The sequence below is a fragment of the Heptranchias perlo genome, chromosome 30, assembly GCF_035084215.1.
Source record: "Heptranchias perlo isolate sHepPer1 chromosome 30, sHepPer1.hap1, whole genome shotgun sequence".
NCBI classification, from domain to species: domain Eukaryota; kingdom Metazoa; phylum Chordata; class Chondrichthyes; order Hexanchiformes; family Hexanchidae; genus Heptranchias; species Heptranchias perlo.
The window spans coordinates 15791621-15816699 of record NC_090354.1 but is presented as its reverse complement, the minus strand read 5'-3'; the positions used below and the strand labels follow the sequence as shown (position 1 = coordinate 15816699).

The 25079-nt window shown below is 39.5% G+C and overlaps 1 protein-coding gene across 10 annotated transcripts in view; it reads left to right on the top strand.

Moving 5' to 3' along the window:
* Window positions 1-25079, top strand: part of hdac5 (histone deacetylase 5) — a 275728-nt gene that overhangs the window by 171382 nt on the left and 79267 nt on the right. For all 10 annotated transcript variants that reach the window (XM_067968975.1, XM_067968972.1, XM_067968974.1 and 7 more), the window contains 7 exons: window positions 1344-1464; window positions 3425-3546; window positions 9585-9716; window positions 14412-14524; window positions 20024-20158; window positions 21126-21348; window positions 24284-24498. In XM_067968975.1, the coding sequence (XP_067825076.1) occupies window positions 1344-1464; window positions 3425-3546; window positions 9585-9716; window positions 14412-14524; window positions 20024-20158; window positions 21126-21348; window positions 24284-24498 (1061 nt within the window). The remainder of the gene's footprint in view (window positions 1-1343; window positions 1465-3424; window positions 3547-9584; window positions 9717-14411; window positions 14525-20023; window positions 20159-21125; window positions 21349-24283; window positions 24499-25079) is intronic.

Sequence of the window (25079 nt, the reverse complement as noted above, 5' to 3'; positions counted from 1 at the left end):
CGAGGGTGCGGCTGATCTCCAGAACCTCCGCGTCTGTGAGGACCACTATATGTGGAGACACCCCACCAGTTCTCGCTCTCTCACGTGCATTTTGCGCTCTCTTCTAGAAGGGAAGAAAGTACAGAAGTGTGAGTGAGTGATGATGAAGTGGTCAGTTGATGAATGCATTACTTTGAGTGGAGCAAAATCCATTGGAGCAATGGCCCTTTAAATCTAGATGCTGCAGCTGACAGCCTGTCATGCGGGTGCGCAGTCCGCCCACTGCACAGCTTTCGGACGGCAAACCCGGAAACAAGATTAATGGCTACCAATTAAGTCGCAATCGCGTGGGGAAAGGTAAGTTTTTATTAGTCGGGGTTGCCGCGCACCCAATGTTCCCCCCCACCCACCCCTGTTGCCATCCTGCCGCCCTTTTAAAATTGAGCCCAATACTTCAGTTAAGGCCTAACCAGTGATTTATAAAGGTTTAGCATGGTGTCCTTGCTTTTGTACTCTGTGCCTCTGTTTATAAAGCCAAGGATCCCATATGGTTTTTTAACAATCTTCTCAACTTGTCCTGCCACCTTCAAAGATTTGTTTAGGTACACCCCTAGGCCTCTCTGTTCCAGCACCTCCTTCAAAATGGTACCATTTAGTTTATATTGCCTCTCCTCATTCTTCCTACTAAAATGCATCACTTCATACTTCTCTGCATTAAATTTCGTCTGCCCATTTCATCAGTCTGTCTGTCCTCCTGAAGTCTGTTACTGTCCTCCTCATTGTTTACTACATTTCTGAGTTTCGTGTGATCTGTAAACTTTGAAATTATGCCCCCTATATCCAAGTCCAGGTCATTAATAGATATCAAAAAGAGCAGTGGTCCTAATACCAACCCCTGTGGGATACCACTGTATACTTCCCTCCAGTCTGAAAAACAACTTTTTTGAAAAATTGCTGAATGTTACCTGTAGAATAAAACATTACTTCTTCAGATTTATAGAGCCTATTATGTAGAATAATAATTTTTTCCAAATAATGTTTTTAATTGTCCTGTATCTAATATCTAAAATCCAATATAATTTTGGATGCAGTTTAATAAGTGATACAGTAAAAGCTTGTGAAAATTAGTATTAAACTATTATTCAACTAATACAGACCATAATTTCAGCCTAGTGTAACATTTAGTGTTTTAATAATGTTAGATCCATTAAAATGTGTGTTGATTTAAATTTCATCAGCGTTGATCAGTGAAACTGGCATGACATTCAATGTGCTAAGAACATTACAATTAACTATTACTGCATCAGAAAATGTATTTGTTGTAATCTGTGTATTCTCATATATGCTAACCTTCTGCTCTTCAGGTGCAATTGCTAGTACAGAGGTCAAATTAAAGCTTCAGGAGTTCCTATTAAGTAAAACTGCTTCAAAGGATTCTGTGACAAGTGGACTGAATCATTCCTTCCCTCAGCACCCCAAAAGCTGGTACTGTATGTGCATATTGTACTGTAGGTTATGCCTACCATACATGTGGTAACTTAATATCTTTTATGCCTTCATACTCCAGTTTTTACATTGAATTAAAAAATTTCCTGGCAAAGATCTCAAGAAAGAGAAGCAGAATCTCTCTTTAATTCAACCATATAGCCTCCATTACAACCCACACAGAGGGGTGATGTGATGGTGGAGTAGCTCTACAAGTGGCATGACTTAAGGAAATCCATTACTACTGAAACCTGATACTTATGTCCCATCTAAGTATATTTTTCTGAATGGCATTTCAGCATCCTAACGATAGGAATGGAGAAAGTTGACCCAAGAAATAAATAAAAAGTTATGTAATACATTGACATGTGACCACAAGACTGATGCAGATGAGAAAGGCCATTCAGCCCATCTTAGCTTACCTGCCCAGAAAGACGCTATAGTCCTGGTATCCTGGCATCTAACTCTTGAATGATTCCAGGTTTTTTGCCTCCATCATTGTATCTGGAGGTCCATTACGTATGTCAATCACTCTTTTAATTAAAAAGTACTTGCCTCCTAAATTTGCCATTTACCACCATGAGCCTGTGTCCCCTTATCCTACTCTATTTAGTTTGAAGTGCATAGAATTACATACATAAAATTTACAGCACAGAAATAGGCCATTCGGCCCAACTGAACTATGCCAGTATTTATGCCCCACACGAGCCTCCTCCCACCCTACTTCATCTTACCCTATCAGCATATCCTTCTAATCCTTTCTCCCTCATGTACTTATCTAGCTTCCCCTTAAGTGCATCAAGTAGTATTCTGGATCTACTTTTTCTATCCCATTTGCATTTCTACTTACCTCTAAGGATCACCTCTCTGTTGCCTCCTTTCAAGGTTGAAAAGCCTAAGTTTGCACTGTAGCATTTAAGCTGTTTTCTCTTTACAATACAACAGAATTTTTTTGTAACCCAAACTTTTTTATACATTAGGAGAATGAATTTTAAAAAGTGTTTTTCGTCTCACATCTTCAGTCTCACATTGTTTATCCCTTTATATATCATTCTGTCAAACAAAATCCTGCTCTTTATCTCACCTATTTTTCTCGTCAGTTTTCTCTCCGCCTTTCTTGACTTCTTGAGAAATTTCTTCACTCAGAGGGTTGTGAATCTTTGGAATTCTCTATTCCAGAGGGCTGTGGATGCTCATCAGTCGTTGAGTATATTCAAGGCTGAGATCGATAGATTTTTGGACTCTAAGGGAATCAAGGGATACGGGGATTAGGCGGGAAAGTGGAGTTGAGGTCGAAGATCAGCCTTGATCTTATTAAATGGTGGAGCAGGCTCCATGTGCTCTCTGATATCTCACCAAATGGACATTAATCAAGCTGTCTTGTTGGTGAGTGTCTGCGGGCCATTTGAACCGTAGGAGCCATGGAGTGTGAGCCAAATGATATCCTTACTTGATGTCCAACATCATCTGCACATTAACAGGGTGATTAGATAGCCAGCAGGATTAGGTGGTCTGCCTGAATTTTTTTCTTTAGGATTAGGATAAGGGGCCACAGGTTCAAACAGATAAACGGCAAATTTCAGACTGAAATCGGGAAGTTCTTCTTTAGAGTGAGTGATCAACACATTGAATGGACTCCTGGATAGAGTAGTGGAGCCAAAAACTCTGGAAACATTTAAGAACCAATTGGATGCTGCAGCAAGGGAATTTAGGATCATTCTAGATGGATAAATTAAAATGGACCAAATGACCTTCCCCATCTGTAATTATCTTGTGAATTTAGTCCTATTGAAACACTGCAATTCATTCATGAAATAAATTTACTTTTAAGTGGAATTTGCTCATATCAGGATTGCTCTTAAATGCATTTGTCTTTATATTCTATCTATTTCTATATATACAATGAATGCACTGTTGTAAGTACAGCTGTATTAATGTGCTTTTCTCTTGATTGTACCAGGGGAGCCCACCATGCATCACTGGACCAGAGCTCCCCACCCCAGAGTACAACGCCTCCCACCTACAAAGTCCCATTGCTGGGATCATATGATGGAAAAGATGATTTTCCACTCCGAAAAACTGGTGAGTAGTCAGCATATAATGAGATTTATTTTTAAACCATTTGTAACAGCTGAAAAGTAAATACTCACCTAATGGAGCCATGGGGAATAATGATGCTGAAACTCATGTCAAGTCTGAGTCAGCTAAAAAGCTATAATAATCATTTTTTTCAATCTATCTCATGATTCAGTTGTTCAGAATCTATACCTAGATACAAAGAAATAAATTATTCAGTTTAATGATTTTTCCCATGTAATTATGCAGGTATTAAACAGTGCTAAATAGTTAGGGAAGATATACTTCATAATTTGCTGTGACGTACAGCGGAGGCAACATTTTGAATACATAGAAACTCACACGAGTGACTATAATGTTTGAAAGTGCATATTGCCACCATTGTCAAGAGAAAATGTTGACATGTTGTGATTTCCCTATTTTTATTTGTACCATAGGAAAAAGTGATGATTTTTTAAAGCAACACCACAGTTTACACATACATACTGCTTTGAGCTTTCCAGGAAGATTGCTGTGATTTGTATATATCAATATTTTGCATTCTACCACAGATGGGAATCTAGGAATTAGATATTAAACTGGTAGACTGATAATTTTTCATTCTGGAAAATCGAATTGATCCCATCCCAGTTTAATCCTTGGGTATAAAACTAACCAAATACTGTTGGTCCAGGGCTAAAATTCATTGGTACTAAAGGTTGCCTCCTAAGATTTTTCATTTGCAGGCAGGCTATTAGAATTTTTTTTTACAGTGAGCAATTTTTATTCCCTACAAGAAAATTTGGGAATTATTGTAAAACAAAAGGGATGTTTTGGTGGTTACATCAGCTAGATTAGAAGGGAATGTGTTATTGTCTTACTTATTTGTTCTTGATGTGGAGATGCCGGTGATGGACTGGGGTTAACAATTGTAAACAATTTTACAACACCAAGTTATAGTCCAACGATTTTATTTTTAATCCCACAAGCTTTCGGGGGCTTTTTTCCCCGAAAGCTTGTGGGATTAAAAATAAAATCGTTGGACTATAACTTGGTGTTGTAAAATTGTTTACAATTATTTGTTCTTGGTATGGAGAAGAAAGATATTGAAATATACCGTCTATTTTAATGAATCAGAAATGTCATTATTTTAATAGTTGGCCCATGTGAATCAAAAAAAGCAATGCTGTGTCATATATATATATATATATATATATTTTCAGTAAATCTTTTCAGCTGAGGATCTGTCCTTTGCCTAATCAATGTAACTGACTGTTCTATTCTTCACATTGATTCATTGGTTATGCCAGCTCCAAACTCCAGATAACATGTAAACAGGGAGAAAATTACTAGCTGTTCACACATGGCATGTGTCCGACGAGCTTGGATTGATCTTATGTCAGGCCCAATCAGATGAAAGACCATTTTCTGAGAGCGTAATCGATGTTAATCACTATTATTGGTGCTGACAATTTACTGATTAAGCAGCAATAGTTAAGGGAAGGAACATTGGGCCCAGTTTTAATCTTATTATCTTAGTGCTGTGTGTACTGCTATGAAATGCATTTTGTGTTAAACATAGATATAAATAAGGTGGAGGGGGAAATTTTTGTTGAAGCATCAGCATGAAGAAGCTAGCATGATTGAGAGAGCATATCTGACACTATTGGGGAGGTCAGCATTCTCAGACAACATTTAAAAAAAAATCTATACTGCATCAATGCTGACTTTCTTATGTTTGTTCTTGGGGCGTGGGCAGCACTGACAAGTGCAGTATTTATGGCCCAATCCTAGTTACCCTGACAGCATTGAGTGTGAGCCACTTAGTGTGGGACTGGAGTCACATGTAAACCAGACTAAGTAGGGGTTCACGTCCCTTCCCTGGCATACATTAGTACACTGCTTGGTTTTTCACACAACCCCAGCAGCTTTCATGGTCATTTTTCTGGTGCTAGCCCATAAATTGCCAGATCTATTTGGATTTAATTTCACAACTTGCCATGGTAGGATTACAACCTCTGGATTGGTAGCCCAGTACTATAACCACTAGGCCACCATATTCAAGAATGTAAAGCATGAAAAGAGAAATAGGCATTAAGCCCAGTCCTTCCATGAATTGTACCCCACCTCTAATATCCTAACGAAAAATTCTGCATCAATACTCTGATTCCCAAAGGTAGTCAAAGAAAACTCTGGAATACATGTGCATCTCTGCATCTCCACATCTCTACGACGTAATCCTGGCCTGCTTCCTTTCACAGACAACATCCCCATTATCTTGCACCTCCGCCCCCCCCACCCAGCAACTCAAAAACCATAGTGTTCCATGAAGTGTTGAATCAATTTGGTCTATATTTGTTTGCATGTTTGGTTTAAACCAGGATCTTTAAGAATGATGACATGCCAGCTAACATTTTGTGTGATTATTGGAAATTGAGCAGAGCGGGGTGGGGGTTGAACATGCTTTCTCCCTCAAAACACTCAGCGTGTGATCTCCATGCCAAAAGACAAAAAAAAACTGGCATGTTGTATTAATGTACAAGTTTGTGCTTGCTATTACTATGTGGTGAGTTCTTAATCTTGGACTATTTCTACAAAGGGATCTGGGGGTCCTAGTGCAAGAAAATCAAAAAGTTAGTATGCAGGTGCAGCAGGTGATCAAGAAATCCAACGGAATGTTGGCTTTGATTGCTAGGGGGATAGAATATAAAAACAGGGAGGTATTGCTGCAGTTATATAAGGTATTGGTGAGACCGCACCTGGAATACTGCATACAGTTTTGGTGTCCATACTTAAGAAAAGACATACTTGCTCTCGAGGCAGTACAAAGAAGGTTCACTCGGTTAATCCCGGGGATGAGGGGGTGGACATATGAGGAGAGGTTGAGTAGATTGGGACTCTACTCATTGGAGTTCAGAAGAATGAGAGGCGATCTTATTGAAACATATAAGATTGTGAAGGAGCTTGATCGGGTGGATGCGGTAAGGATGTTCCCAAGGATGGGTGAAACTAGAACTAGGGGACATAATCTTAGAATAAGGGGCTGCTCTTTCAAAACTGAGATGAGGAGAAACTTCTTCACTCAGAGGGTAGTAGGTCTGTGGAATTTGCTGCCCCAGGAAGCTGTGGAAGCTACATCATTAAATAAATTTAAAACAGAAATAGACAGTTTCCTAGAAGTAAAGGGAATTAGGGGTTACGGGGAGCGGGCAGGAAATTGGACATGAATTTAGATTTGAGGTTAGGATCAGATCAGCCATGATCTTATTGAATGGCGGAGCAGGCTCGAGGGGCCGATTGGCCTACTCCTGCTCCTATTATGTTCTTATGTTCTTATGACTCGCCATTCAAGAATGGGAGGAGAGGAGAAGGAAGTTATGAAAAATAATCACTCAAGCTGGAGATAACAAGTCAATCGAAACTGCATACCTCCTGGCAGTCGTCTTGAGAGCAATATTAACAGAAGTCTAGGAGCGCATCTCCACTATTCTTTTTCAATTGAGGAATGATGCATGGCTTGAGGAGAGCTGGAAAAAATAACTGAAAAGGAGAGTGGAAAGTAGAAAGAGAATTGAATCTCTCTAATATATTTGTTTATTCAAAGGACTAATCAATGTAAATTGAGTTGAGAATTTTTTTCTCACAATGAGGTGGAACTCTCAATTTGTGAACATGTGCAGTTCATTTACCCATATAATTCTTGCAATTATTCACTAAGTGCAGTACTTCATTTTGCACTTCATAGAAGACAAAATTTATTATCTGTTGCATCAAATGTACTGGGTTCTGTAAAATTCTAAACCTAACCAACGTCAGTTTAAAAAGTTCAAAGAAAATACAGGGAACATTTTATTTGTAACCTCTGGAGAAAATGATGTTGAACCTTGTCTTAAGAAATAATTGAGAAGTACCTGCATTACATTGATTCGTTCCATAATGAAATGCTTAACTTTTGTTTTGTTTTAACATTGTTCAACATCAGCCATACACTTAAGTAATAAATCTTTGGGACTGTGTAACACCTGTTAATATTACAGTGAAATATCCCAAACCATGCCCATTTAGAGCTGTAAATGTATATTCCTTATTTAGTCAAGCTCATAAATTAATAATGCTTTTGACAATATTATTTTGGCTGCACTGTGTGAAATCCTTCATGTTTTTAAATTGGTTCTCATACATTGATATGGAGATGCTTTATAATTAAAAGGAGCGGAAAGGCTTCTTGATATAAACAAGGCTTCAGTTCTAAATTTCATTGCTTCTTTAATTCACTCCTGAGAAACGCATGACACTGACACTGGAGAATAGGTTTTTCCCATGTGCACAATTGTGCACTGTTGTTTTGTGTGAGTTTTTGTGTTTGTTTGTTTTTGGTATTGCATCAGTGTGAATAACATGGTATTGGTGAAAATGACACGTCAGTACAGAAGAACATAAGAAATAGGAGCAGGAGTAGGCCATACGGCCCCTCGAGCCTGCTCTGCCATTGAATCAGATCATGGCTGATCTTCGACCTTAACTCCCCTAGAGTCCAAAAATCTATCTATCTCAGCCTTGAATATATTCGATGACTCAGCATCCACAGCCCTCTGGGGTAGAGAATTCTAAAGATTCACAACCCTCTGCATGAAGAAATTCCTCCTCACCTCAGTCTTGAATGGCCTACCCCTAATCCTGCGAGTATGCCCCCTCGTCCTAGATTCTCTAGCCAGGGGAAACAATCTCTCAGCATCTACCCTGTCAAGCCCCCTCATAATCTTATATGTACTGCTGGTTGTTTTTTCAAGTTTGTGTTTTGAATATTGAATCAAATCTAATGGTGGATAAGATTAATTGTAGGTTTGTAACAGCTTAGCAATTGATGTCAGTCAGTGGATATTGATTGATCGAGAGGCTTTGTGTTTTATGGGACTAGTGAGGAAGAAAGCTGTAGACTGCAGAAAAATATCAATGGACTGGTCAGATGGGCAGAAAAGTGGCAAATAGAATTCAATCCGGAGAAGTGTGAGGTAATACATTTGGGGAGGGCAAACAAGGCAAGGGAATACACAATAAATGGGAGGATACTGAGAAGTGTAGAGGGACAGAGGGACGTTGGAGTGCATGTCCACAGATCCCTAAAGGTAGCAGGACAGGTAGATAAGGTGGTTAAGAAGGCATAGGGGATACTTTCCTTTATTAGCCGAGGCATAGAATATAAGAGCAGGGAGGTTATGCTAGAACTGTACAAAACACTAGTTAGGCCACAGCTAGAGTACTGCGTACAGTTCTAGTCACCACATTACAGGAAAGATGTGATTGCACTGGAGAGGGTACAGAGAAGATTTACAAGGCTGTTGCCAGGACTGGAGAATTTTAGCTATGAGGAAAGATTGGATCGGCTTGGGTTGTTTTCTTTGGAACAGAGGAGGCTGAGGGGAGATTTAATTGAGGTGTATAAAATTATGGGGGACCTAGAGAGAGTTGATAGGAAGGACCTATTTCCCTTAGCAAAGGGATCATAAACCAGGGGGTGTAGATTTAAAATAATTGGTAGAAGGATTAGAGGGGAGTTGAGGAGAATGGTAGGGGTCTGGAACTCACTCCCTGAAACAGTGGTAGAGGCAGAAACCCTCATCACATTTAAAAAGTACTTGGATATGGCACTTGAAGTGCTGCAACCTACAAGGCTACGGACCAAGAGCTTGAAAGTGGGACTAAGCTGGATAGCTCATTTTTGGCTCGCACAGACACAATGGGCCATATTGCCTCCTGTGCTGTAAATTTCTGTGATTCCTATGAAGTTTGGCCATGCACCAGAAGTGATCAGTTTGTCGTTGACTGTATTTGAATAAATTTGTATTAACGCTTTGACTAAGTCAGAAGTACCAGCAAGAGCTATAACTCATGACAAAAACATGATGTTGGGGCTATAATCTGGTTTCATTCCATTAAAGATAATTCAGTTACACGGTTCCCTTATTTATCCTAATGATTGCTGAACACTTAGCGCTTGCTATTCATGGCAAAAAAATAATTTTATCAAACCTAAGTTTTATTTTTTCTTCAAATAATATACACAGCTTCCGAACCTAATTTGAAGGTACGTTCCAGATTAAAACAGAAGGTGGCTGAGAGGAGAAGCAGTCCATTATTGAGGAGGAAAGACGGCACAATAATTAGCACATTCAAGAAGAGAGCTATAGAAATCACAGGTAAGGTTCCAGAAACTAACACAAAGTGTGCTGTGCATCTTTCTAGAACCATTTACAATCTGCAATTAAAATAAATGTGAACTAGTAGTGATTTTTGACTTCTGTGTAATCAATTTACTGCTCACATTACTATTTTTTTTAAATTTTGCTGATTTTTCCCCTCCCAGCCTAAAAATGTTAATGGCCTGTTGGGCACAGTTCCACGGGTGCTAATCGCTCTTCAGTACCTCACCCAAGAAGTCACTATTCACGTGTGAGCCCTGTAAGCGAGTGCCAGCGGGCTATTTGATTGTAAGGGCATCAAAGACAAGCTGTCCTTATCTTATGTCCGTAGAAACACACTTCTAGAAGAAGTCACTGGATAGCAATCGGGAGTGGTAATCTGGATGAATTATTCCTCCCTAGTCCAAGAGTGGCGAGACCAAATCTGTGACATTCCTAATCCATACAGCTCAGCTACTCACTGGGTAAACTTGCTGAGGCCTCGGGGAGCCACACATAACTGGCTGTAATGCCCGGAGCTCCACACAAACTATGGAGTCGATTCTTTAAATGGTATTGAGCAAAAGTTTTTTAAAAATATTATGTAAGGTTCACAGATCCAAATGAACAAAAACTATTACATGCATCCATTTTATTGGAACAATGAAATAAAATGATAAATTGAAGTCTAGATAAGCCAATGTTGTGGGATATATGATCTGATATTTAGTGCATTAAAATACTGCTCAGTGCATGGTACTTTCACTGGTGTGTTGTGCTGTATCTATATATTAATAAAGCTCAGATTTTAATCTTATCATTTTAGATTTCATTCCATTTTTTGATGTATTCATATAACACAACCTGAACACAGTAGGGCCATGTAAGTCAGTTCTAATTGGTTAACAACTAGTGCAAGTCTCACTAGAATGGCAATTTGCTAATAGCGCCCAATTCTCCAGTGTCACTCTGTTTGCGTAATTACTCACAGCTATAGGTGCAGATTCAGACAGGTGCAGGGAACACACAAATGGTGGGAATGTAAATTGCAAGCCGGTGAAATTTAAAGGGATGTGGACAGTTGAAGAGAAGTGACATGGGGGATATATAGCTTTTTACAGCCTTTGGAAAAGCTCAAAAGGTATCTCAACCATTGGCAATCTGGCCAAGGCTGGAGGCAGAGAGGGCAAGGAAATGACAGGTAACAAGGAAGAAAAAGAAAACCCAATGTGTAAGAATGAGTCTCCAGGCCTATGATGGAACAGTCTAGCACCCGGCACCCTGTTTGGTCACTGAAGTCGGGGAAATGCTGCATGAGGTGGTTTTGAGGAGGGTTGCCCTCTTTGTCACTCCATGGCACTTTCCCCATAGGCTGGCATTGCAATATCCCTTCAAGGGGGCGAAGCAGGCTTAAAGCCGTAGCTGGTTTGTATTGCTGTTGGCTGTGCCAGTCGTATGATATATATTAGCAGTAAGTGGCCTTGCAGCAGATGCCACAGCTCTGCACCTGGCTGTCTGCCGACTTAGATTCTGTAAAGACAGTTCCCCATGGTCATCACGTAGATATGGCAATGCCTGCAACTATGGTTGGCATCTTTCTGGCTTTTTTCATCCTGGACCACAAGAAATATGATGCACTGCGATTGAGGTGTTTCCAGAGGATATCTAGCATAATGGTTAGTCAGACATTCACATTTCATACCTGTGCCATTAGGTCTGCTATCACAACCGCCATTGGGCACTGATCATCTGCCAAAGTGAAATACATGCACCTCTGTCTGCAGTTGCAGTTATAAGCAGGTGGGCACAGAAAACGTCTCGGCAGCTTGGCCTGACTCACATTCCTCCATTGGTCTTCCTCCTCTTCCTTCAGAAAGCAGAGATGGGGATTTCCCATTGGGGGACCCATTGGTGTAACAAATGGAGCTGGAAGAAAAACAAGAAACAGCAGAGTAATTACCACAAAGGCTCACTATAGTCCAAATGGAAGCAGGGCAAAGTTTTTTTTTAAAAAGTTAAGTAAATCAGTGTAGAAATAGCATTAACTTTGCTGAATCAATCTTCTTGGTAGGTTTTTTAAATTTCCACGTACAACTCAGTGCCTAGCTGCCATGGATGCACGTTATATAGGGGTGTTTTTACAGTCTGGTCTGTACTGGTGTATGGGTTGGAAAATGCTGGAGGCAAAATAACATTACTTCCACATCATTTAAATGTTATGAAGCTTCCACCACCCAGCCCAAACCCCATTGGAAACTTGAGCAGCACGCAAAATGATCAGATCCGTGGGAACTGAGCTCTGTTCAGTTTTATGATCCAAGGTGCCCCATCGGCACACGTTTCTGGGTTGAAGCTAATACTATGATCAGCCCTAATGTACTTGTTTGGAATGTTATATGTTAAATAGTAACAATGTACATTATTAGCAAAAAGCAAAATTCAGCTTAAGGGTTTTTGACACCACATTAAACGGGAAGGAAAGTCTTTTTATTCAAAGTACTTACCCTTACAAAGAAAATAACAGCATTGCCAGAAATGTCTTTCGACTTTTATTTGTAAAATGTGAATTTTATTGGTGACGTGGAGGTCCTTGAGCAGGGCTCACTCCTTGCTAGGCTGCTCCAGTAATGTTAATCATGTGAAGCATCCCTGTAGATTTCAGAGCAGTGCCATTGCAAGCGATGCAGGTGCAACTTCAAACTGATCTGACAGTCACTCCAAAGCTGCCTGACCTTAAGAAACTAAGCGACAATGGGAAATCTGCATTCCCAGCCTATAGTATGGTTTCCCAGGTTGGGCAGCTCTGGAGTGGTATAGAATCATAGAATGAATCAGCACAGAAGGAGGCCATTCAGCCCATCATGCCTGTACCAGCTTTTATTAGTCCCATTACCCTGCCCTTTCCCCATAGCCCTGCAAATTTTTCACCTTCAAGTATTTATCCAATTCCCTTTTGAAAGTTATTATTGAATCTGCTTCCACCACCCTTTCAGGCAGTGCATTTCAGATCATGACACCTAGCTTCATAAAAAAAATTCTCCTCATCTTGCCTCTGGTTCTTTTGCCAATTACCTTAAATCTGTGTCCTCTGGTTACCGACCCTTCTGCCACTGGAAACAGTTTCTCCTTATTTACACTAGCAAAACCCATCATGATTTTCAATACCTCTATTAATTTTCCCCTTAACCTTCTCCACTCTAAGGAGAATAACCCCAGCTTCTCTAGTCTCTCGACATAACTGAAGTCCCGCATCCCTGGTACCATTCTAGTAAATCTCCTCTGTATGCTTTCTATGGCCTTGACATCCTTCCTAAAGTGTGGTGCCCAGAATTGAACACACTGCTCCAGCTAGGATCTAACCAGTGTTTTATAAAGATTTAGCATAATTTCTTTGCTTTTGTACTCTGTGCCTCTGTTTATAAAGCCAAGGATCCCATATGCTTTTTTAACAGCCTTCTCAACGTGTCCTGCCACCTTCAAAGATTTGTGTACGTACACCCCCAGGTCTCTCTGTTCCTGCACTCTTTTAAAATTGTACCATTTAGTTTATATTGCCCCTCCTCTTCTTCCCACCAAAATGCATCCTTTTACACTTCTCTGCATTAAAGTTGTATCTGTCTGTGACCTCCTGAAGTCTATTACTATCCTCTTCATTGCTTACTACATTTCCGAGTTTCATGTCATCTTGATTATTATGCCCTCTGTACCCAAGTCCAGGTCATTAATATATATCAAAAAGAGCAGTGGTCCTAATACCGACCCCTGGGGGACACCACTGTATACTTCCCTCCAGTCTGAAAAACAACCGTTCATCACTACTCTCTGTTTCCTGTCCCTTAGCCAATTTCATATCCATGCTACCACTGCCCCTTTAATCCCATGGGATTCAATTTTGCTAACAAGTCTATTATGTGGTACTTTATCAAACACCTTTTGAAAGTCCATTTGCACAACAATCAGGAGAATTTGAAACCTCACCAGCTACATTTTACATTGGAGCCACTCAGGATGCAGAGATGCTTCTCACAATCAATGTCAACGGAGTGGCCTCACAAAAAGGTAATTCCTACTCAAAGACCCTTATAATGGCGATGAAATTCGTGTGGTGTTTTAAATAGGTCCAATAAAATTCTTTTAAGACTTTTTTTTCTATGAAAATGGCAAGTAAGTTGAGCCACCCCACCAGAATGTTTTTTCATCTGTAACAGGGGTTTCAGACAGGCCCTACATTTCAAACAGCGTGCTCTGAAAACTCTGCTGCTTTAAATTGTTGGCCATCCAAGAAAGTTTACCTCATGAAAGAAGCTTTTTCTGCTGTAGTACCACTTTTTAAATGCGATTTTTAAGTTAGATAAAACCAAGAAAAATTATTTGTGGCTTATTAAATGGCTTTTCAAAACATCAATGTCATTGCATTGTATATAGGGTTTTCTGCTTCTGCTCGCCAGCCTGTAATTTTCCACTCGTTAACATGAATGGTTGGAAAATCGCGAGCTTGCAAGTGCAGAAGTGGAAAACCCTGGCTAGTGAGTTAATCATGGTATTGCACCTTCTTACATTTAAAAATGGTAAACTGTCCCTTGAAATAATGTCTAAATATTGCTTGTTTTGCAAGTGGGGTTTAAACTATGCTTTTTGTTCTTGAGCATTTAGCCAGAGTATGATGAAGCTGCTGTTTCCTTGATGCTAGTTTCTTTGTTTTGATTGTTTCAGTTTCCTCAGTCTGTAACAGTGCTCCTGGGTCTGGCCCTAGCTCTCCGAACAGTTCAAACAATATTCCTGCAGAGAACGGAACAACCGGTTCTGTACCCAATATTCATGCTGAGGTAATAGCTTGTACCTACCATTAAATCTTGAGACCAGTTATTTCCAAACATGTCATAACTAGCTTTGTTTTAGCTGTTGCTGTAAAGTCTAGTCATTAAGGTTGAGTATTGGCTTTGTAATTATTCACAAAAATTAAGTTGTACCTTTAAATGCGCTCCGATTGAAAATAATTTGTTATGAGTCTGCACTTAGTATTGTAAGTTTAGAGAGCTGTAGAGTTGCATTAAGATTAATGGAACTCATGAAGTTAACAGTGAAAAATAGCAAATATTCTGGATTGTACTGCAACAAGCTTCAGATTTTATTTATACTGATTTTATTTATTGTATTATTTAAAAGATCTGGTTAAGTGTTCCATAATATTTTCTTTTCTTCTCTCCCCTCCAAATATTCAGTCTGTGAGCAGCTTTAAAAAAAAATAAAACACTCTCTATTCTGCCCACCAATGTACTTTCACCCAAGCCACAGAAGAGCATTGCTGATTGCACCAGTATAAATTTTCAGTTTGCAACGAGCTTTAATCTTTGGGATAGTGTCCAGTAGAAACTAGGTTGAGACTGACCAAACTCATTTTTACAGAGGCCCCCTATCAGACTGGGCTGAATTTGGCAGTGTGCCGCTTCCCAGGGGCAGATATTTAATGTTCTCGTGGCATATCGCTCCTCCTCTTCAGTATGATCTGTATAATCATATACATTGCACAAATTTTTGATATTTATTGAAAACATTAAAAACAAAGCAAAGCTGCAGAATAATTTGTTTAATTTGCCATGGTTATTGTTCCTAAATTAAATGTTAGATGAGCAATCTATGTATCCCACTTGAATGCTTTCTAACTTTGGATCAAAATTGAGTATTTTTTCAATGCTGCTCGCTCCTAAAAAGAACTCTGATGCACCAATCTTAATTTCAGATACATATTTTCTACTTTTGATCAGTAATTCATTTTCTTGAGTTGAGATTGTGTTTCTAGATTTGTTGGTATTTTACTTTTGTTTTGGCAATTGACATACCCAATAGCATATTAGACCACAGTCAGATAAACAGATTTTGTCTGCCTCCAGCTTAGCACCTTTGCCTGTTACGCTAAGCTGTTACAATATTCAGCTCAATTATTTTTGGACTGCTTGCACTATAAGACCATTTACAAAAGATTTAACCTTGAAACTGCTGCAGAGAGCAAACATTTAAAAAATAACGGAAGCTTTCTGAAATGTCAGGCATGCCATCACGCATTCTGACTAAGGATGACTCATTCCTGATATCAAGAATAACGATTTTGTGTCATGGCTTGTCATTATTAAGTGTTTATGAAAGGTTTTTTTTGCTGCAGGGGATTAAGTACTGAATTAGAAAAAAATATACAGAGGTCTTGTCACAATCTTGTGGAGGGTGGCTTTATTGCTTCCTAAAAAGAAATACTGGTTAGATAAAAGCTGAACTGAACCTAGGTGTGTGTGTAAGCATAATAGTGGTTGTTCAGAGATTCTGCAAAAGCCTTTTTCAGGTTAAAATATGAAAAAACAATAGCCCAAGTATTAGACTGTCTCCTTTACACTATTCTATAGCTGGGCACCACCAGCTTTCATACCCTCCTCCCAAAAGTATCAAGCAGAAAATTGTGGCATGGGGGTATTGTTTGTACAGCATTTTCACAGCATATTTTGTTCTGAAAAATGTTGATCAATGTAACATAGCTACAGTGTATTGAAATAAGGTGTGGAGAGTAAGGGGTCAATTTTTGGATGGCCGAGCGGGTGCGTTCGTGGCGGAGGGGGCTCCTAAAATTGGGGAATCCCGGAGCGCACCCGGAGCTCGGCTCCAACCCGCTCATTTCCGGGTTCCCCAATGACACGAATGCACGCGCAGTCCCCGCATGTTGGACTCCCACCGGCAATCAAAGCCGGCGGGATCCCACTTAAGATCATTATCTGCGTACTTGAGGCCGTTTACAGACCTCATTAGTTGGAGATTTTAGGAGGATTCGGATTTTGGACTACCCAGAGCGTGTTTCCCATGCTGGGGGAAACACTCCCTGTTTAAACAGACGTGTTGCAGCCAGCAGCCAGTGGCAGCTGCAAAGGTCCATTTAACAAGTGCGGGGTAAACCGTCATTCATTGCAGCAGGGCACTCTGTCACCTCAGACAAAGTTTTGCCTGCCACACCATTGTCTCCACACTCCAAATTATTAAATCATACCCTACAGTCTGCTGTCCAAACACATTTACCTACTTTGTGGACCCCCTCACACTCACACCGTCAGGATTGGGGTGGGTGGGGGGGTTCCGTTGCTGCATTCATCACTCCATTGGAGGACGAGCAACATCGCCAGCCTCCCAGGCATGCCGTCCACCTCCGCCACGTGGAGCTACACAACACAGTGCTGCGCAACAGGCACCTGTGCAAAGTAGTCATGCAACTACACATACACCCACTGTAGGGTGACCCAATGGGTGACATCAAGGGTGTTCATGGAGAACCTCATGAAAGGGCATTATTGCACAAGCTAGTCAAGAATGGCCATGACGTGGCAGTAGTGGTGATAATATAATATGTAATGTGAGTTGATCAGAAATCAAATATAAGTAAAAACCATGACAAACCCTCAAACACCCTTGTGCATCCCCATCATGCTCACGACGCATTTGCCTTACGCTTCCTACTACACATACGTGATGTATGCCCTGTGGCTGCAGCACAGGTAGTGGCAGGTGGGGTGAGGCTGACCGTGAAAGAGATGCATGAGAGGGTGAGTATGAGACAGAGCCATGAGATTGTATGAGGATTGGGTTGAGTCGTAGTGGTGGGATGAGTACTGGCGAGGTGAGTAAGTGCAGGTAAGATGAGGATGAGGTTTGAGTGGGTGTGAGGAGTGATGTGATAGAGTAATGTTGGCAGTGCAAAAGGAGATGTGGGGTGGGGGCGGTGATGTGGCAGATGGAGTGTAGGGGAATGAGTAAGGGTTCTCACTTCGGCTGACCTGGTTAGGTCATTGATGCGCCTCCTGCACTGTATGCAGGAGCGTGATATGTTGGTGGTGCAGGTGACCTCCTCTGCCACCTCGAGCCAGGCCTTCGTGGTGGCAGAGGCAGGCCACTTCCTCCCGTCCGCCAGGGAGAAGATCTCTGTCCTCCCCCTCCTCCTCACCCCATCCAGTAGGACCTGGAGTGAGGCATCATTAAACCTGGGAGCAGCCTTCCCCCTGGGCTGCTCCGTGCTGTCATTTTGGCTCCTTTCTGCAGCATCAGTCAGTGGAGGACTTCCCCTTTAAATAGGGCTCCTCCAGCTGATAGCCTATTATGCAGGTGCGCAGTCCGCCCGCTGCGCTGATTTCCAGCCCGAAACCCGGAAGCCAAGGTAAGTGGCTTCAATTTACTTACGATCGCGTGGGGAACCCATCGATTTTACTGGGCGGGTTACCCACGCGCCCAGTCAACCCCCTGCTGGCAACCTGCCTCCCTCCTAATATCGGGCCCTAACTGTTTGGCACTTGCTTGTAAATAGTGATTGAGAGAGATTTTTGAATGCAGTAGTGTCGTGTTGGAAAAAAAAATATAGGGGATGATCTGTGAGATGAATAATTAGCATTCACCACAGAAGATTCTAGCAAATAAATCCTTAATTCCAGTTCTATTAAGATACCTGACAGACATGCACATAGAAACTAATGATTGCGTACAGGCAATTGTATTGATTGGAACTTATTTTATACTGAGCCCATGGGTGCAATCACTGTTTGCCAGGTATAAATCAGTATTTCAGTTGCCAACATTGCTTGAATTCTCTTATCTCTACCTATGATGCTCATGCTCCCACCACCAGATGTTGTTGGGATTGGAGTTACTTGATTATTCAATTGCTCAGCCATGCAATTTTCCTGTCTTCTGTTCACTCCTAAAATGTGTTTATCAAATCTTCACAAAAAGACTAGTTTTTAGGGGTCTTACCTGAGGAGAATATTAATATTTATATTTTCATTTAAAGAAAAGCACTTTACAAATTGAACTGCTGTCACTGAAGATTATTTGTTTCTGATTACAAAAAGCTTGTTTAAAAATCCTGAATGTAAGAAGATAGTGCACTCCTGTTACATTTGGTTCCTGTGATCATTCCGCTTGAGGCAGTCAATAGCTACTGATAGCTGCAAGTCTATCATCAAAAATGAATGTGTTTTTGTTCAGCACACGGGCAAAAATGTACATAGATGCAGGTCATGTAAGTTATACAACCGAATTTATGCATTTAAACAGGAAGATGATAGTAGGACTTGGGTAACAAAATTTATTTTGAGACACTATCAGTCATTTACTAATTCCTCTATTAAGAATTGATCATGAGTGAGTGAACTGTAAGGGTATATTTTAACACTGTATCCCAAACCGTGAAGGCATCGTTTCTTATTTTACAAATTGGTTGAGGTTCATAAAAATATTGTGTTTCGGGGAGAATAAATTATATAGTTAGCAGTCTGACATTTTTAGTGGTGTGTTTTCAAGATTCAAATTTGCTTTGAGTTAAAAGGTAAGAGTACCTCTCATTGGATAGAATTGAGGTATAATTCCGATCAGTAGAAAGATTTCACTGCAAATGATGACTTTAATGCAGGGTTAAGTTTGATGCATTAATATTTGGACTGGATAATTAACTAGTTACTGGGCAGATGGCCTTTAAGACAGATTTCATTGTATGTTGAATCTGAGACCACTTCAGAGATTCAGACTTCAGACAAGGCTTTTCAGATGTGTACAGTGAATGTACTAACTGACAAAATTGGTGTTATCATTAATTTATTTTGAATGACTCAGACCCAAATTAACCATATAATTTCGTTTGAAAATAAAAAATATCCTAGAATTACTTGAAGCCAAATGTCAATACTGTGTTAAGGTAAGCCGATTGGGGATTGCGTACCACACTTCCAACTACCATATATTCCACATCTTTCTAAGTTTAAAAAGATCCATGGTTCAAACAATATGAGGGGAGCTTAGCTTTGTTATTGTTCAGTGTTAGTCCTGAAGTGATAAACTAGCATTACGACTGGAAGAAATAATTTCTGCATTAAATATTCAAAAGTCGACGGAAGCTATTTTTAAACAAAGAAATCCAGCGTATACCTGTTAGTAACTCCCATTAAACACAGTGCACAATAGTACCACCAGTGAGAGTGTCCTCAACTATGGCCTTGTATGTACAATGAATACCTGTTACCATCACAACCCTAGCCAAACTGGTCAATTATCAAATCATGAGTTGAGCATGCAGTCTGTTGTACTCAGCTTGCCGAATACAACAGTGAATTGTTGATGCAATCTCATGAGTTGAGAAAGGTCTACTTCTTCCCAGAATGCAATCATAATATTTTATGTTCTACTGTTCCGTGGTATAGCTGATTGGTACAAAAAGCAGAATCAAGCCCTAGTGCAGAAAAAAAAGCATTGGGTCAAGTTAGCTCACCAATGAACAGAATATAAAGCAGCATTTTTTTTTCCCACAGCATATACACCCACATCACAGAGCAGTGAACACTGATGGGTCAGCAAGTCAAATCAGCCTCTACACATCCCCCTCGCTACCTAACATTTCCCTGGGGCTCCCAGCTACGGTCACGGCATCCAACTCACAGATCAATGTAAGTAGACAATTTTTTTTTGAACCCTGCATCTCTATGGGTGCACTGCAGTGAATAAAAATGTGATTTCCTTTAGTTCACTTCTAGTTGTTGTAATTTTTATTTGATTAAAAGGGCGACCTTAGGACTTTAATTTAATATCAATGGGTGTTAATGAACTATAGCCAACACCAAGAACATTTAATTTTGGGGTAAATCAGACCAAGAAAAATGGCGTAGCTCCATTGTGTTTCTGTGGTACCTTTGTCCATTGATGTGTAAGGACTGCTGTTAAAGGCTGTGCAATGTAAGCTAGTCCCACGAGCCTTAAGCCATAGGTGAGGACACTCCACTACCGTAAAGCAATTGTCAAAAACATTAAAGCCAAATTGAAAACGATATCTACTTTCCAATAATCCACTGCAGTAAATTTCATGGCATTCGGAGGTGCTTCCCTTTGTATTGAAAATATTCTTGCAAAACTACCTCTCACAATCTAGAACATTCACTGAGCAGTACTACACATGCGGGGCAAGAATGAAGATATACTGAGTATGGAGGTAGGTGCCTCAAATGCTGATATTTTTATCTTAACCCAATGAATATTTAGGTATTATGGGAAGCTAATTCTCTTGACGGTAGACATTCATGGCACCTCTGCTTGTGGAGTGTGTGTACTGAGGGTTGGTGTGAATGTTCTTAATTGGTTAAAAAGGCTATGTTGATTCGGAAACATTTTGTTGTTGATTTTCCCATTTTTTTTTTACTTTTGCAATCTTTCATTCTGATCTTTATTTTTGTTTGCTTTCATTCATTCTTGTCTGCCTGCTTGCCATAAGCTGGGGCTGAAAGCAATGAAACTAGTGAAACAGTTCTTTGAGTAAAATTGAGTAAATGGGTAGAATGGAAGAAAACACCTGTTCTGTTACAGAAATGCCATTGTTTTGGTTTTGTTAATAGTCATTACTTTTTTTATATATATATATAGGCCTCACAAAAGATGTCAGCCCAACAAGAAGCAGAGAGGCAAGCTATTCAGTCTTTGCGTCAGGGTGGTGCCTTAACTGGAAAGTTCATGAGTACCACCTCACTACCATCCTGCTTGCCTACAACGGCAATTGAAGGAGAAGCCAATACTCACAGCCACCCCTCCCTTCTTCAACATGTGCTGCTACTGGAACAAGCTCGACAGCAAAATGCTTTGATAGCTGGTGAATAGTTTTTACTAAGATGTTGCCGATGTATTTGGAAGATTTATGGCAAAATGATAACCGGGGAGAGACAAAGTCCAAAGTTGATACTGCTGGTCAAGTTTATGATTAATTTACCACATTGCCATATGTGCTGTTTATAATGTTCTAAATTTTTTTGTGAGCCTAAAGATTTTTCAAGCATTGCTCCGTAGACCTGATTAGACATGTAATCAATGCAGAATACTCTGAGAATCTGTGGAATGAAGAATTGATTTCACAGGAGGAGATGTAACAACTTTCTTGTGTATTTATTAGTGATATGTTTCAGAAGTAGATAAATTCTGTATTTCACTGTTCTCATTTGAGTATGTGTTATATTAGGCCCCATGAGTTTCTTCTCCCTTCTTTGTTGAAGTGAGTGGCTGCCATATTGAAAGCTCCTTCAAAGTGATGATGCATTAAACTCACTTTGCCTTGACCCAAAGTGAAGCATGTTTTATACAATGAGTCTCAGAGGTGCAATGAATATTTAGTGTGTGTGTCTCTCTCTAAAAGCACAAAAGTATAATAAACTACTTTCAATTTCTCCATTGCAAATTCAGGTCATTCAATTGTTTCAGTCACATTCAGACTTCAATTTTGGAGGGTGTTTTATTATTGAGTCATGCAACTGAAACCTCACTTCTGCTTTTGGCCTGATAATTTCATTTTTCATCTGTGAGGACTTTCAAACTGGTAGCCCAGACAGCTCTGTGAATCTTTGGTGTAACTTTTAGGTACAGAGGCCATTGAAGTCTTAATGTTTTCTTACCTACTTCAGTTAAATACATACTTTAGGTATATGAAATAATTAGTTTATTTGGTGTGTTTATTGAGTTTAGATTAAATGAATGAAAGCAATGTGAAGCTTTAGTAGACAGATTATCCATTTTTAGAGAGGGAGGCAAACAGTGCAGTTTTGTTTACATGAGAAATACCTACTGACCAAAATTACATGGGGGAAAAAATCCAAAAGTAACAAAAATTGAATTTAAAAATAAATGTACATGATTTTCTAGTAATGCTCTTTGATTGTAAACACTGAAGATTCAGTCTTTTTTGAAGCTGTGCTGTTCAGCACCAGTGTGAACAGTTGCAAGTTCATTTATATAGGTAAACCATATAAAATAGTATTAAAGCATAACTTGGAATTATACTACAGAGAACACCATGAAGACTAGTCTGGCAGAGCTCATCTCTTGTGACTTGTCCAAATTATTTGGTCGATATTATCTGTACATCTGACAGCGCTTCATAAAGAAAGAAAAACTTGCATTTATATAGCGCCTTTCACGACCTCAGGAAGCACTTTACAACCAATGTAATGTAGGAACTGTGGCAGCCAATTTGCACTCAGCAAGATCCCACAAACAGCAATGAGTTAATGACCAGATAATCTGTCTTTGTGATGTTAGAGATAAATATTGACCAGGATAACTTCCCTGCTCTCCTTCAAATAGTGCCATGGGATCTTTTACATCCACTTGAGACACCAGATGGGGCTTTGATTTAACGTCTCATCTGAAAGACAGCACAGTACTCCCTCAGTGCTGCACTGAAGTCTCAGCCTAAATTTTGTGCTTAAGTCTCTGAAGTGGGACTTGAACCCACAACCTTCTGATTCAGAGGCAAGAGTGCTACCAACTGAGCCACAGCTAACGCTGCATGTATCTAGAATGTTTCCAGTAGTTTTTGTTTTATAAATTATTTCTGTCTGAGTATATTGAGTGAGAAAAATTAAATATAGGTTATTACAAATCAGTAGTTTCATTGAGGAATCAAGCTGATATAATAGGTATTACTTGAGCCCCTTTGAATACATTAATGCCCTGTTTGTCACTATCCAACAAATACCATTTTTATAAACTAAACTCTAATTGGCTTTTATTGTAATTCCAGGCATTTCAGAATATGGAGACACACTCAGTAGAAATCTGGAGTGGCTGCACTCTTATTAAATGAACAAACATAAGTACAAACAATCCATTGATTAAATATTGTGAATGAGCTATGAGGTGTACTAACTACAAAATAATGTGGTCATGTGTTTCACAGGAGGCATAATTAAATTATTTTACATTTCTAAAGCAAAATCTTTAAGAGCCTAGTACACTGTACTGACGAATAAACTCACATGTAATAATATAAATATTATGTCTTGTTAATAAAACATTCAAAAAAGGGCAAAAAATCTAATTTTTAAAAAACAGCTTGTGTGCAAAAGGTGAGCGTGTTACCTTCTACTTGCAAGTCCAAAATTATTTCATGAACCCACTTGTATAAATAGTCCTAGGTGTTTTTTAAAATGTATTTTTTTATTTCTATATAAATGTAAAACAACCCAATGAACAGTGTAGATCATATGTTAGAAATTACAATATATTAATCAAGTATACAACTGAGCTATTATATACAATATTTTATCAAGTATGTGTCATCTATCACGTTGAACTTTAATCCAACATAACAGCTCTGTGGGCTGCAGAATTATGTCTAAATTACAGGCTTAAGAAAAAAAACAAAAAATATATAGTTAAGATTTCCCTTCTCTGCCTATCAATTTAATTTTATTAAAACAGAAATTGCTCTTTCAAGTAATACAAGAACTGTTTATTAAGTTGCACTTTCACCCATGCTGTGAATCTCTCTGAATTTGAGGGAGCAACTTATACATAAGTATAGCTTTTAATGTTTTACAAAAATGTAAATTACAAAAGAAGGTGGTTTATTATCCATGTTTTATGGTCCTTTTTAACACGTTGCAAATGACTGATTCTGTTTCTAAAGCTAGAAGTGAACATGTAAACTTCACATAGCTATCGATACCTGGAATATTACAGAATTGGTCATGAAAAATGTGCAAACATTGTAGTAAAAGAATAATAGTAATATTCCTGTAACTTATCTTATTCAGTGCCGCTCCATGCGCAGTCACCACTGGTGACGGGTGAGAGAGTTTCCACCAATCTTCGCACAGTGAACAAGTTGCCTCGGCACCGTCCACTAAGCCGTACCCAGTCAGCTCCTCTACCCCAGAGTCCACAGGCCTTACAGCAGCTGGTGATGCAGCAACAGCACCAGCAGTTCTTGGAGAAACAGAAACAGTACCAACAACAAATCCAGCTTAAGGTAAGAGGAACAAAAAATTAAGATTGAAGGGTCAGCACTTCCCACTCACATATTAAGAATCTGCGATGTACAAATAAACTACATACTTTTCATTATAGATCTTATTTTTCAGGCAAGTATTTGAATACTTTACCATATTGTTGCTATGATATTAGAGAAATTACAGGATGATGTGACAAGATTTATAATGTAGATATATTCTTGTAATAACAAATCTAGTAGTAAGAAAGACCTTGCATTTATATAGTGTCTTTCATGCCTTCACGATCCTAGCCCAGAACGAGACCATTCGGCCCATCATGCCTGTGCCAGGTCTTTGAAAGAGACCCACTGCCCTGCTCTTTCCTCATAGCCCTGCAAATTTTTTGGGGAAAAGAATGTCCAAAAGTACTTCACAGCCAATGCATTACTTTTTAAGTGTACTTGTTGTGTTGTAAATTGTAAACAATTTTACAACACCAAGTTATAGTCCAACAATTTTATTTGAAATTCACAAGCTTTCGGAGGCTTCCTCCTTCCTCAGGTGAATGTGGTAATGAAATCCTCGAACCCTTCGCATTTATAAATCACAGAACAATACC